At 35.6% G+C, this 14,823-nt stretch overlaps 2 protein-coding genes across 4 annotated transcripts in view; both read right to left on the bottom strand.

The window, feature by feature from the left end:
- Nucleotides 1-14,684, bottom strand: part of LOC122538152 (serine-rich adhesin for platelets-like) — a 59,906-nt gene extending 45,222 nt beyond the window's left edge. For 2 of the 3 annotated variants that reach the window (XM_043671972.1, XM_043671975.1), the window contains exon 1: nt 14,647-14,684. In XM_043671972.1, the coding sequence (XP_043527907.1) occupies nt 14,647-14,669 (23 nt within the window). In that variant the 5' untranslated portion in view covers nt 14,670-14,684. Of the gene's footprint in view, nt 1-4,835; nt 5,212-14,646 lie in introns of those variants that run through there. The other variant, XM_043671974.1, reaches the window with a different exon arrangement.
- Nucleotides 11,178-13,617, bottom strand: LOC122538153 (quinone oxidoreductase-like protein 2). The gene is made up of 8 exons (XM_043671976.1): nt 13,280-13,617; nt 12,541-12,774; nt 12,287-12,478; nt 12,027-12,208; nt 11,856-11,947; nt 11,650-11,776; nt 11,303-11,432; nt 11,178-11,212 (listed from the first exon to the last, which is right to left on the bottom strand). Exons 1-8 carry the CDS (start codon nt 13,529-13,531, stop codon nt 11,186-11,188), a joined length of 1,236 nt encoding a protein of 411 aa, XP_043527911.1. The 5' UTR covers nt 13,532-13,617; the 3' UTR covers nt 11,178-11,185.
- Nucleotides 14,685-14,823: the final 139 nt, after the last annotated feature.

Raw genomic sequence — 14,823 nt, 5'->3', positions numbered from 1 at the left:
CGACGATTTCTTCGAGTCGCGAATTCCTCGAGTCGCGGCACGTGCCACGATTTTTGTTTCCCTCCAGGCAGACTCTGGATCAAGTACTCTAGCCACTAGAGTGTCTTGCGAGCCAAAACGACCATTTGTTCCATTAAAAGGGAACGTTGAAAACTTGGCGTCTTGCAGGGCACGTTCAATTTAAAAAAAAAAAAAGAAAAGAAAAGAAAAGAATTTTATTGCAATATATTAAAAGACGACGAAAGACAGGTTAACACACTTTTTCGAGAATTCTTTTAACGACGAGTTAACGACGAATGGGCATTGGTCAAGGGGCGCGGGAGATTCAAGGTTTCGAGCACACGAGGGGGCAACACGGATCGCAGAACACACGGTCGATAGGTTTGTCAACCTCGCTCGGTGGAAGCGGTCGTCAGACTAAAGTCGTCGTTCCACTGGAAACCGAGTACGTGCATGGCTTTCTTATCCCTCCTGTTCGCTCGAAATCCGTTGCTTCTCTCTCTCGTGCATCGCTGGCTCGATCAGGTTGTCCCTGTTGTGCCGAGCAGGGTCTCTCTCGCTGGTTCTCTCCCTCTCTACGCGGACTCTGTCACCCGGTCCAGAATTGGAGGGGAGGCCGAGTCCAAGGATACGGTGGACAACCGGGGAAAATGATTTGGCCTCCGCATTGGAAAACCCGGGGTTTCGACGTCGATCGGGACCTCGTCTGTGGAAATCGAGGAAATTGGAAGGTGTTTCTCGACCATCGTCGCAAATTGGAATTTCTTACGGTATCCTTCAGATTGTAGGTTGTCTCCAAGCGTGGAAATGAGTTAACTATGCTATACTTTTCCTGGGTGATGCGCGAGCAAGTTTGGGGGTTGGAAAAATTGGGAGAATTTTAGGAATTTTTCGTCGCACTTTCCAGAATAATTGCGAAATTAACAGTGAGATTTATTTTTCACGGGTATGGAAAACTATAAAAAGAAGTTGAGGATATATATATATTTCTAACACCACGACTCGCTAGAACATTAATAACCTTGGAATAAAAAGAGAATTGTATCTGCATAGTTTAAAGTGGAAAGTAATTATCGATCGAGATCGAACTCGCGGAAGGAAGAGAAATTGCCAGCGCGTAAAAATAAATTTGAAATTCTCAAGCCAATAGCATCAATAAATCATCGGAATTTTCACCGTGACAATGTTGCCAAAAATCGTTAATTAATTTGTCACCCGCTAACCACAGGCTTTCGAAGCGTAACGAGGTGAAAGAAGAGAAAGGAGAGATTTAACAGATCGACAATATCGCGCTTGTAACACCCTGTAATTTGTACATACAGTGGGAATTTTTCACACGTAAGAAACAAAACCTGTTCAGAAATTTGTTTCGCCAACAAATACTGTTTCTCCGAGTATTTTGTATATTTTCCTATTTCCTAAAAAAAGTATTTAAAATTTATTATTATTATTAGCATTCAAGTGAAATGACAGTATTCTGAAAATTGTGAGAGAGAAGAAAAGTGTGTCGTGAAATTAGGATTATTAATTTTTAATTTTCCATAAACGAACGCAGAAATCTGCAGTCCAGTTTCCACGAGTGTTCAAATTACGTTTACGAGTGTTGCCGCTGTACATTAAAAGAAACGTTTATCAAAAATGATTTTACTGTAATTTTAGTCGAAAAACTTTCAACAGGGAGCTACCTTGAACGATCGAGAGCAATCGAGACACGGATTAATCATCTCTGAAATGTGTTAACGAAATCGTCAATTACAGTTGCGCGGTGGGCGTGGTACAGTTGTCTCGGTGATGTTTTTATCTCGCGCGTGAAACGACAGACGTGGCGATTCGAACCTCTTTTTGAACCTTGAAAGTAAAAGTTCCGTCTAACCTGAACCCACGAAGGACCAACGATGCCATTTACGGGTTTAATATCGTTTCAGTTCTCCCGTTCCACGAACGCACGTTGATGATTGATTGATCGAGAGACAATGGCTTTGGAGAGAAAAAATTCGATTGCGCGGCATTGAGACAGCGGGTTGGAATTCATACTTTTTCCCTCCCGAGTCGTGCGAGTGCGAAAAACAGAATAGGCGTAGAAGGCGGAGAGAAAGAGAGTGCTAACAAACGAGAGGGCCCAGAGATCAGCTGAGAAAAGTGCGAAGGGAAAAGTGAGCTGGATGGCCTTCGCGACAATTCGCTCGTTACCTCTTGTGTTTCGATTCGTGCCGCCGCTCGAATTTACCTCCACCAGCGAAACCGGCGCGGCTTTCCGTCAATTCTGACCGATCGATTTGAAAGCTATCGCCTTCTGACCATTTTTGGTCAAAGTTCAATCGTTCATAACTGAATCTGAAGGGATTTTTGTACGTATGAGTGGGGGGGGAGGGGGAGGGAGAGGAACTTTGGGTAAATTTGGGTAAAAGAACATACAGGATGTATAAAATACAGTACTCGTAGAGATTTCTTTCCTGGTTTTCGTTTTTCTAAATAGTGACTGTAAAATTTTGAATTTACACTATTAATTATTATATTACACGAACATCCACCGACATGTGTATAATAATTTCAACACATTGGGAATTTATGGATATACACATGTACCATTTCTTCGACATTTTAACGAGAAATATTAACAGTGATAATAATTATTTTAACATCCAATCACTGGAGATTCTATTTCTTATCGATGTTATCTAGAAAACTTTCTAATCTATCCTAATCTTAGAGTCTTTATTAATCGTCCTTCTTATCTAATCATTAAACAAATAATTTATATTCATCGATGGACGTAAAACTTAACTTGTTTTGATGAAATACAACCGATTAAAGGTCAATGGAAGGAGAACTGGTTGATATTTTTTTTTTTTTTTACTACTGAGTGCAGTAATTACCATAAGTCTTCGCGCGATAATAAAATTTATGAATTCCCGAGGAAGTGAAAGGTTTTACAGGAATAGACACCGAATTCTTTTGTAATTGGTCAGAGATGCATCTGTGCATCGGACGGCAACGAAGTCAGCAACGAAATGGCCACAAGGGAAGACGAACGTAACGTTGTAATCGATTTTTATTCACGATCGATCTAAATTACAACTTTTCATTATTTCTAAAAAAAAAAAAAAAAAAAAAAAAATCCCCTGTCAGAAGACGCTATCTCGATAAATTCAGCCGTTTAGAAGGCTGCTTAGTGGACTACATTCATCAACGAAACAGAGTTAATCCCTCCGAGGAAATGCCAAGCGAGATTAGCTTTCGTCTTTCATTAATCTTTTCAATCGCAAATTTCTACAAATTGCTACATTGCGATACCAAAAACGAGGCGAGGATAAATAGATATATATGATATCGATTTGTGATTGATTTCCAGATCCATATGGATAATTGTATGTTTAGCTGTGAGAGTGGTGGAAATTTTTACACGAATGAACGAGATAACGACAATTGAATATTATCAGTACGTAGCTGGTGTAGAAATACACTATACATTTATAGTGTATTTTATTAGAAAATTCAAGGGAGGGAAAAATAAATCAACTACACGTCAAATTTATTGACAATTTTCATCAAAACTATTCGCGACTACATAAGTAAGAATTATTATACGTATTTAGTGCAGCTACAATACTTGGATACTCAAGATCTTGACATCAGTTCTAAATAACAGACTGCTTCAGGAGCAACTTGAAAATTCCTGGAAGTTTTTATTGCAGCCATTTAAAGGAACGTCACAACGAAAATTACACGGATCGATTCAAATCCATTATTTAAATCAAAATTTCTCAATTATTTCCATCACTATATAGGGTAACCTAATGGCTATACCAATATCGAAGTGTCTAATGGAATCTCTCGTACAAATTACTATGATATATATACATTGATGACTTGCGTCTCTATAAACATCGTTGTGCTGCATAGCTCAGGTGTTCACAATTGTGGCAATCACCGTTGAAACATAAAACATTATTTTTCGAAAGCCTTTTTCGTTTAAGTAACAGGTGCGCTGGACGTAAGAATGTGTTCTGAATGTTATTTAATTCTGACTAACGTACGAAGGAATCCTGGTAATTAGCAGACTGCGGATTTTTATGTATTCGCCAAGTTCGAAATTAAATAAAATAGATCCAGAACAAGTCATGCATCGTGATATTCAATGGATGAAACAAATTTCTATTTAGCAATGGAAAAATGTGAATAAACGTACGTAGTCTAACAATAACATTTCATTCAAGTTCATTCAAATATGAAAAAATAAAATAAAATGAATTAACATAATAAGATAAATAAAATATAATAAAAGCTAGTAATAATAATATTTAGCAACTTTTCTTTCCAGGAGAAAAAATATACTCCCACTCAAAATTTTAGAGCACGTTGAAACTTCTTTTTCAAATAAATAAACATTTTATTCATAGTCTCATCTTTTCATAGTACTGAAGTTTTAATTAACTATATTTACCAATATATATATATTATATTAAACTATATTTATCAAATTGTAATTAGAATATTGTTATTCATCAAAAGGAAACGTTGAAACTTCTTTTTCAAATAAATAAACATTTTATTTTTAGTCTCATCTTTTCACAATACTGAAGTTTTAATTAACTATATTTACCAATATATATATATATACTATATTTAACAATATTTATCAAATTATAATTAAAATATTGTTATTAATCAGAAGAAAAACGTATACAGAAGCTTGTCTCGTCCAAAATGGAAAAGGATGCTCCAAACTCCAAGTGAGAGAATATGTTGTACTACGAATCTGGCCCACTATAGATCAAAGTGTAAAACTTGGCTCGTTGGAAAGTCAACGAAAATCAAATGAAAAATCGACGAACCTGTGGTGTCCCGCGCGAGCCTCGATCCTTCAGGATCCACTAGGGTTCTCTCAGCTGTTGTTCTCTCTGGAACGAGCTATCTGCCCCTGGAAGCACGCAGGATCTCGCGCATGTTACCGCACAGGGCTTCCTCACAACGTGCACGAGTCATTCTGTCCGAACAGCCGCGAGTTCCTCATCCTCGCGATCGATCCGCGAAACACCATCGGAGAAAAACCACCTCGGTGATCTCGTGCCTGGATGTTATTATCTTCTCTATCCACCTGACGTCTCGTCACGAGTAAACACTTTCTCCCTCTTCTCTCTCTCTCTCTCTCTCTCTCTCTCTCTCTCTCTCTCTTTCTCTCTCTCTTTCTCCGCAGGCGCGAAAATAACCGCGGTTNTTTTTATTTTTTTAAAAAAAAAAAAAAAAAAAAAGAAATTGTCAAAGACGATCTATTTTACAATTTCAATGGAGAAATTCTAAGCTCGATGATCGATGAATATCAAAGATCAATGAATATTAGCGATAGCTCGAACAATACGACAATTTGTGTCTAACGCAAGAAGGAACAATTCCTGCAAAAATAGATTGATTCTCTTCACGCAGAGAGCAAAATCCAATTACGATCTTATCTCAAGCCTTTATCCTTCTGCATAACGCAAAGTCCAATTAATCGACTCGAACAAACTGCACAGCCCCATTTGGAGAATGCAGGTACAAAATTTCATTCCACAATTATCTCTCGTGAACGAGAAAAAGGAAACAGGAACAATTCCCGTAAATTACGGGGAAGGGGGAATAATAATTCATAATTACCCAAGTTGTAAAATCACTGTCCATTATTCCAGTATCAATCGTGCAATCCATTCCGCGAGCGTGTTATTTCCGATATTATTATTTCACCATGATTATCAATTTCCCTGGCGATCTGTCGACACCGTGATCAAGCCCAATTAAGACGACTGTAGCATAATTAAAATATCGAGTGGCCTGGCCGTTCTAATTATTACACACAAAGCCGATCCGAACTTAGCTAATGTCTCCCCCCCCGACGTAAAAAGAATTCGATCCCCGGTGGCTGCAGAAATCGCTGTTCTCGCATACAACGATCGTATTAATGCCGGCAGAGAAAGGCGGCCACCCACTGGCTTACACAACGTTTTGCTCCAGTTATTAGTGTACGACTCTTTTCGCGGATCGACCTGACGAACTGTGCCCCGACAGAATTAAATTGTTACTCAATGTACGTACAGCGGCTCTGTTATATTTTTCGTTGTGTGTAACGTATTACCTTGCCTGCGCCACTGCCTCATACGAAGAAATATATTCTCACACAAGGGAATAGAGAAGATTATCCCAACCTAACTGGGAATTGCGCCTAACTTTCCTCTTTCCAGAAAGCACACACTCAAAATTATAAAATATCATTGTAAAAAATAAACAGTTGATCAAAATCGTAGAGAAGATCTTTTTTTTTCTATTGCTTCAGCCTCAATCCGCTGGGATTCGTTTCCCCGAGCTGAAATCCCAAACCTCGTATGCAAATCCGAAAATTTAAAAAAAGTCGCGATCGGTCTCCTACGGAACAGAAACGTTTGCTCGTTCCCGGCAAATTAATTCCCGGTGGAACGGAACCGAACCACGGTTCGGTTTGAAAATTGCGAGCGCCAGTGGTAATTATGATCGGTTTTCTACGGGTCAGTATATTTGTAGTAACGCTGGCCGATAATAAAGTTGCGACAGAGTGTGGCGTTAATATTATGCAGGGACTATGGCTCGGCTGGTATTGTTGTGCCAGTCAGTTCTGGTAGCACGTAGATAGCCAGCTTGACAATGGCGGTCTCTGTTACGTGGCATTGTGAAATGATAACACTTTCATCAGCCACTATGACGATCATTAATCAATCCTCCGAATGACATTGATTTAATTTCACACGGTGCCAATGATTTAATTGAAACTAGAAATGTGCTCGTTTATTTGTCGTTTCCTCTTATCAATGAAAATTGAATTGACAATAATTGATAATAATATTATATGTCAGTAATTTTTTACTCCAGTCATTGTCTGGAATGGGGTACAAAATTAATCGCGGCATATTTTGATTCGTAAATTCTTGGAGAGAGACCTTTAATTACCTAAAATTTTGAAACAATGATACGCAGAGAGTGTTTCGATTCAATTAACCTATTTGTCAATGATCTTTCGGTATACAGATTATTATTATTTTCAAAAAATATAAATCAGTAGTGCGTATTTAAAAATCAGATTGATAGAACAACGCAGCTATTTCGGTTACGTAAATGCATTTTGCAATTTAGTTGGATATTAACATTAACATACGTACGATGAATTAAACGGCACTGTAAACTACGAAACGTTCAATTACGTCGGCCGCAAATACATTCGACGAAAATAACATTGAAAAATCACGAGATGTTACTTGAACGAAAGTGCACGCGAATCGTTGAGCAGCTAGCCTTTGATAATTATCGAACTGAAACACTTCCGTCAAGAAAAATCTTCTAAATGTCGTTGGTCACTCTCTCCCATTTTTATCGCAGCGTTATCGCATCAGCGAACCAATCGATTTTCGTCAAGGCAAACTCATAATTAGCCAGACATCTACGTGCGCAAGATGAAGATATTGATGCTTGAAAGAAAAGGAATATCACATTCGATAATGAAGTTCAATCGCTGGGTCTGTAAAAGTAAATCGAAATTCCTTCCACTTCGAAATCGGCAAATGCCAAAATTCGAGAGCCTATCCTCTCAGGCGTAATCGACAAATACGAAACAATCTGCACCCTGGCGAAAAGCAATGGCGCACGTGTGGCCTTAGCAGTGTCGAGCAATTTACCAGTCGTATTCCAAAGGAAAAGCCTTGCAAATGTCCCTTGCTCTTTTCTAATTATATTAGCATATCTAGGTGAACCGTGGCTCTCTCGCGAGTGATTGTACAGATACGCGATACCAGAGGCCATTTCCTTTTATCGTTCCTCGTAGACAAGAGCGACAAACGTCGCGTAACTGCCACGCGGATATGCGACTGTCGTAAGAGGCTCTCCCACTCGTTTCACGCCGCGTATTACTTCGCCACTGTTTTCTACAGATATACCCAGCGGATCTTGTTCCTATTTTGCAAGCCGCCTGTCGAGATCCGCGATCGATCGTTAGATCGTCGACCATGTTTGTCAGATTAATTCACTCGTGTTCCGGGAAAAGAGCGTCTCTCTGTCCGAGGGGAACGAGTTCTGACGACTTCATTTGTGCCTCGTTACTTTTATGAAATACGGAGATTTAACGAGAGGCGGCTAGTAATTCTTGGAATTAATTTATATGGAGAATTTATCAAGTGGTTTTCGAGGCGTAGATTCGACGAGATGACTCTTGATTACCTCGTGTTCATTCTTCTGCGGAATTTATCGTAGGATTTATAAAGCGTAGAGTCTCTTCTTCAGTGAACTACAGTGCTGAGTATTGCAATTTAGACAAATCGGATCGCTTCAATGAATGAAATAAATAAAACATACGCGCACCGTTTCCAAAAAGATTTTACTCCTCCATTTTTACTAATTACGCTTATACGCAGAGTTATCATCGATAACGATCTCCATCTATACAAACTCGTTTCTCAATCATTTAGAAATGGAAATCGAGGAAGAAGACTCGTTCAATTGCCGATAATGATCGTAAATCAGCAAACAAATTTGACAATTACTGAAACAGATCCACAGAGGGTTACCTAAGAGGCAGTTACCCAACGTGGCTCTCCTCTTCCTATACTTCTCTACTTCATACAAATCGCAGAAACGCGAACCCATTAATTTCCTCTGCTCGTAGTCGCGAACAGACCCGCGTGGAACGTAAATTTCCAGGCCGAGCAAACGGCATTAAATTCGCGATTTATCATCCTGAAATCGTATCCTTTCGCAAAAGACCGAGCCTGAAATTAATTTCACTCCCTGCGGGTTAATTAATCACGTTTCAATGTAACGCGTTATATCGCAAAAGGAAAAAAAAAAAGAATCGAAGCCTGCAACTGTGAAACTCCCCTAAAAGTTTCAATTTTTATGTAGGCACCAGCTATAATATAATATTCGAGATTGATTCTCCTAAAAAGCTCGTATAAAGAATTTTTGTTGCAATAATTTAGGAACGAGTGACATTTAGAATTGCAATAATTTAGATTTGTAGCCCAAGCAGTAATTTCAGAGCTAGTTAGTAAGATACTAAAAAATACGTTCGCCAAAATGTTGAGACATTTCAAAGTGGGGGGAAAAAAGGAAAGAAAAGAGAGTAACGACGCGAAAGTACCGAGAAACCGTGACTTTTTGCCCTCGATGTGTTTTATTATGTAACTTGTCCTTTCGATCTACCCAAGAACCTTTTATTTCTCCTGCGCCTCCGACATCTGGCAAGCAGATCGGTCGTGGATCCTCTTTCTAAGCTGCGGGTTAATTGAAAGATCGCGTATCTGATCGCTTGGACACGCGACGCAATACGAGAGATGGATTAAGCGATTAACTTGATAGTTTTCACCGTTTCAGAGATTTTTCCCTATAAAACGTACATATGGAATGTAATGAGATTTTATCGATCGTTTTTTACGTTATAGTTTCAAGCTTTGAATTACTTTTTCAACAATGAAACTATAATTCTAGTTCATGAAGCGACGAGCAACAAAGCTACAAATTAGTTTCGTAAATTTGAAAATTCAGATAGGTGAAAACGTATTGAAAAAAAGTATTGGGCAAACGTTTGGAATTCTATTTCATAGCCAATAGTGATAAGAAACAAAATTTGAGACATTCCTAACGTTGGTTTCTAACGGATTAAGAATTACACACGTGTCTCCTAAAAACATTTTTCCAAAAAAGGAAAGTAAGATTCGAAAAATTTTTTCTGAGGCCTTAATTATTAAATGAAACAGCAAGGACTTGGCCTGAGGGATGACCATATTGGGTCACACAGATCATGCAATCTAGAGCACCCACGCCATGTTTCATAATTCTAGATCATTGTTATCAATTAATCAATACGTTTGACAATCCTGCTTGACCCCTGTGGTGAACGAAATCTGAGAGGAAAGGAATATCTAGGTAGATATTCTTCTTTCAGATAATAGATCTCGTTTCTTAACTATATCCAAATAATAAATGATTGTGCACAATAGAATTGTTGAGATAACTAGCCATAATAATAGCAATATAATAATTAATCGTACTAATTTTAAGAATTGAGATGATAAAGATAGAAATTTCAAGCAATGATATGAAATAATACGAGAGAGTAATCTATCACCCCAAACGTCATATAAACTGAATGTAAAAATGTATCGAAAAAAAGAAAAAAAATTATCTCGCAATCATTCTAAAAGGATGGTAGGCAGATCTAGGTTAACGATATTCGTTTTTGCCGGCCAAGATCAATTTTCTGAATATTCTGGATTCCTGTGTCCGCACTAAATATACCAGAACAAAAAGGTCAGAGAATTTCCACCAATTGTGGATCATTATTTCTCAAGTACCGATAATAGTCTCATAATTTAACATCGAACTACCGCGTGTTACCCCTAGTGCCTGTATTACAAAAGCACAGTCATTTTTATTAGCCTGTTCCGAGCGAATTGACGAAAAAAAAAGAAGAAAGAAAGACAGAACGAAATTCTTCGCTACCATTAGAGAGAATATATTTATAATCAACGATTTCACGAAGGACCGTTCTCAGGACTTTTACTCCGGGTTTCCTTTCGTCGGTAGCACGGCAACAAAACGCTCTAGTTTCGATAAAGGGGCGTTGGGCAACCGATAATGACCGCGACCGAGTTAGTATAGCATAGCTACCTGAGAACAATCGTATGCGTGCAATTTTCTGTTGTCTCACAACCCGAACAACAAATCTCCGCGAACGACCCATTGATCTGGTATGGAAATTGTTTAAGCGACTGGTTGCATAAATTTCATTTTTTATTAAAAAAAAAAAAAACGATTGTTCGAAGTCGGAAACAGCTGATGTATTTAATGTGACTCGGCTAATAAAGATCAGGAGAAATGGTTGTAGAAAAAGGAATGATTGAGAATTGGAAAACTGGAATCTCAAATGGAAATGTGGAAACTCAAATTTTGAGGAAACCAATATGGAACAAGATCTACATTTTCAACAATGGCAAAGTAGAAAATATTTATTAAAAATATATAATACAGAAGATACAGCTGATTTATTTTTAACATAATTTTGTGTACTTCACAAGAAACTTAATGTATTTAAACCTTAAACATAGCTCTGAATCTATTTTGCAATGTTCTTTATATTCCATGAAAAATACTTTCACATATATTTTTAATATTTTATTTCTTTGAATTTATCTTACCTATCTTTCACATCAATAATAACCTGTGAAATTAATAATATTGGGTCTTATGTATATATTATGTATTCATCAATAGAACTAAAGCTAAACTGTGTTGGATGTTTTACACTCACTTTCCCTGGAGATTTATATGTAAGAATAAATTCCAGTGCATCATTTATTTTTGACAATCCAACAGTTAATGCACTTGTTGGTGTAATTAGACCCTCTTCCAGAAATTGTAAAACATCATCCCCTGCTTGTCTAATTGAAGGAATATGATATTAAAATAATCACTAAACCTTAAAACAATTTAAACCTAACTATTAAATTGCCCTATAAATTTTGCTCACAATTTATTATTCAATTCATCACAATTTATAATTCATAATAGTAACATTTTTAATCATAACTCAGTATATCAAAAAAAAAAAAAAAAAAACAAAATTTATAAGACATTTTAGTTTTAAAACTATTATACCGATATAACTCTGGCTTCTTCTTCTTATATTCTTTCAAATTAAATCCACTAATAGTAAAGACATCCTTTGGTATGTCAGAGTCAGTACTTTTTAGAGTTACTGCTGAACCAGCAATTATTACTCTCCCTTTAGAATAAAGAGTAATGTGTAATAAATTATACTATTTAATTTAAAGTAATTGCTAGTACCTAAAACACTTATGTACCTTCACGAGACAAATGATGTAACACAACTGCAAAATTATCATCATTCAACAGATCTTTTATGCTTATTTCATCTTTGTAAATACTAGTAAAACTAGAAGTATAACACCACTATCACTGATTTTTTTTTAACTCGACTAAAAGATTTCACAGTCAATTGTTTTTGAACTTACCAATTCAAGACTTTTTTGAAATATTTACCATCATCATCATCAAAGATTTCTTTAATATCTTTCTCTGCAGCTACCTTTTCAATTTGTTTCAACAATGTTTTATCTTTATATTTGAAAGATGCGAGTACACCTTTGTCTCTAGCAAGAGCTGCACCATCTTCCGTAGCAGAAACACTAATTACCTGAATTAATAATTGTCACGGACAACTTCTAACATTTAACAAACATTATTATCAATATTAATTTTTGTAGAATCTAACCTCAGCTTTAAATACATTTGTAGCAAGATCAACAGCAGCTAAACCAATACTACTCACACCCACATTAATTAACATGATATCTTCTTCTTGAATGCTAACTTTGCTTTCTAATGCAATTAAAGCAGTAATATAATCATCAAGTAACCCTACTACATCGATGGATTGTACTTCGGATGGTACTTTCCAGATATCCTACAAATCTTTCTTACAGTGGAATGTAAATATAATTAAATGGCCCAAATAAACTTGCTTACATTAACTTCTGCTACACACTGTTCTGCTAAACCTCCATAACGCTCTTTGTTAAGGGCAACAATTTTATCCCCAACTTTATACCCTTGTTTTTCTGCTTCCTCCCCAACTTGAACTAATTTTCCAACAAGTTCATAACCAAGAACCACTGGTAAAGTTGGTTCGAATGTATACATATTTTTTGACAATAATGCATCTGATGCATTGAGAGCACAATAACGAACATCTACAAGAACCTGCCAATATAAAGTTGTTATAAGCTTTGCCTTTTAACAATATTTCTCTTAACTTGTATTGATGAATTACTTGAAATTACTTGGAAATTATAATATATATTTTTTTTAATTTAACAATAATTACTAGAAATTTCAACATGTATTGAGTACCTAAGTTTAAAAAGTTGTATATTTGTCACATTATTATTATTAAAGACATTAAACTTACAAAATATTGCTGTAATCTTGTAAAATAGAAGTATAATTCCTATCTATAATATATATATTTTATAGGTAATAAATGTAATAAATTATAAGTGTAATAAATTATTTTCATTTAAAATACATACATAAATAATAAATTTCTTCTCATTAATTTTAAACCCAATGTCAACATTTTACAAATCACATCTTGTATTTCAAAATATTCAATTCAAATAGTAAAAAAGACAATTGAAAGTAATGTAAATAGAACACAAAAATATTTGTAACATCTTGAAATCGTTAATTTTTACGTAAGACTTACTTCATTAGCTTGTAATACTTTAGGAGGTTCAATACTTTCTAGAACGAAAGGATCGGAGAATTTCTTTAAAACAGCAGCAGAAATTTTGTTAGATTCGCAAGTTGACATGCTGCATTTTGCATTTTCTTCTAGGTTAAGGGATTTGTTACTCACGACAGAACTGAACCTAACAATTTTCGAACGCGTCGATAACTTTTTCAGATGATTACTACAAAAGTGCGCAAAAATTCTTTTTCCTGCCGCTACCGACATTTTCTATTTTTGAAAATTTAAATTATCAATCAAAACGCGGAAATAACACCCACACAGTATACATTCAGCGTACTCCATTAGACGAGCGTAAGCGCGCATGCGCGCCACCAGTTCAATTCGAATATGTATCAAAATTTAAACAACTATCGATTAGCGCACTGAAATCGAAATGGAGTGCTTCTGATTATCGAAATTTTAAAACGGCAGTTAAGCGTCGGTCGTCGCGATTTGAAACGTCGTTCCGCTCGGAGTGCTGTTTAATTGAAAAATTAACGCGGTAAAAGTGTTTAGTGTTCGTGAATTGTGTATGTGAATCGTGAAGCTATCACTCTGGATCATTATTCTACTGGTGCACGGCTTTCAATTGTTTCTGTACATCAATATTTGGAGAAAAAGTAAGTGATAGGAAAATCATGCCTGTATCACGTCGCCATTATTGAAATGTGAAATATTAGCGTACCTATGCTATCGAATTATTAGATTTTCTTTATCAATTTTATCGATTATATTATGCTGATTCAATATGTTTTATGTCGTGTGGATCACTGATAATCTTTTTGATTCAAGTTATTCGATATTTCAATGAAATATTTGTGAAATGCAGTCTGATATAATCTACCGATATACAGATATAATCTACGATATTTCGTAGATTAGGCCATTTTGCTTAAAAATAATTGTTTTTATAGTCATTATAGAATATAATTTATTTAACAAATGTAACGAATATCTTGGATAGACTACCTCTGACCCACATAATTTGGATGAAAAATAGTAAGATTGAAGACAACATGGCGTAGAATATGTTTACAAAATACTCTCTTTTTTTCATTTAAGTATATTCATGAATTTAGTGTATTCATTATTGGACTATAGATCTTTTGTATTCTATTTACAATAGTTTTTGTATATAAAAATGCATAAAATATTTGAAGTAAAATATTTGTTATGTTTATTATAAAAATATAAATTTACATAAAGATCCGTAGTCTGTATTTATAACAAAATACTTTTCAAAAATACTCAGATTCTATATCAGGTGATTTATAAGCTAATATAAAGATATAAGGTAATAGAAAGATATAAAACAATAGAGAAAATAATTAATAACTCACCTATCGCCAAATGTATGAAACATTCAAATCTTGACAAAATTTCCGAGGCTGTTAAAGATGTAAACTTCAGTGAAAATGTCGTAGAATCCATAGTCAAAAATTAAATTAAATTAAATTAAAATAAAATAGAAACAGTTATTAATAATCAAAAAATTGTATTTTTTATACAATTACATT

This window comes from Frieseomelitta varia, unplaced genomic scaffold, assembly GCF_011392965.1.
Source record: "Frieseomelitta varia isolate USP_RPSP 00005682 unplaced genomic scaffold, Fvar_1.2 scaffold_965, whole genome shotgun sequence".
NCBI lineage: Eukaryota > Metazoa > Arthropoda > Insecta > Hymenoptera > Apidae > Frieseomelitta > Frieseomelitta varia.
The sequence above is the reverse complement of the archived record's forward strand: the minus strand, read 5'-3'. Positions and strand labels throughout refer to the sequence as shown.

Bases quoted from the DNA above. Each gene is read 5' to 3' on its own strand.
- LOC122538153 (XM_043671976.1), bottom strand. From the start codon at position 13,531: ATGTCGGTAGCGGCAGGAAAAAGAATTTTTGCGCACTTTTGTAGTAAT. The intron at 12,775-13,279 runs GTAAGTCTTACG...TTATATTGGCAG, and splicing joins AAGTATTACAAGCTAATGAA to GTTCTTGTAGATGTTCGTTA. The intron at 11,213-11,302 runs GTGAGTGTAAAA...TTAATTTCACAG, and splicing joins CATATAAATCTCCAGGGAAA to GTTATTATTGATGTGAAAGA.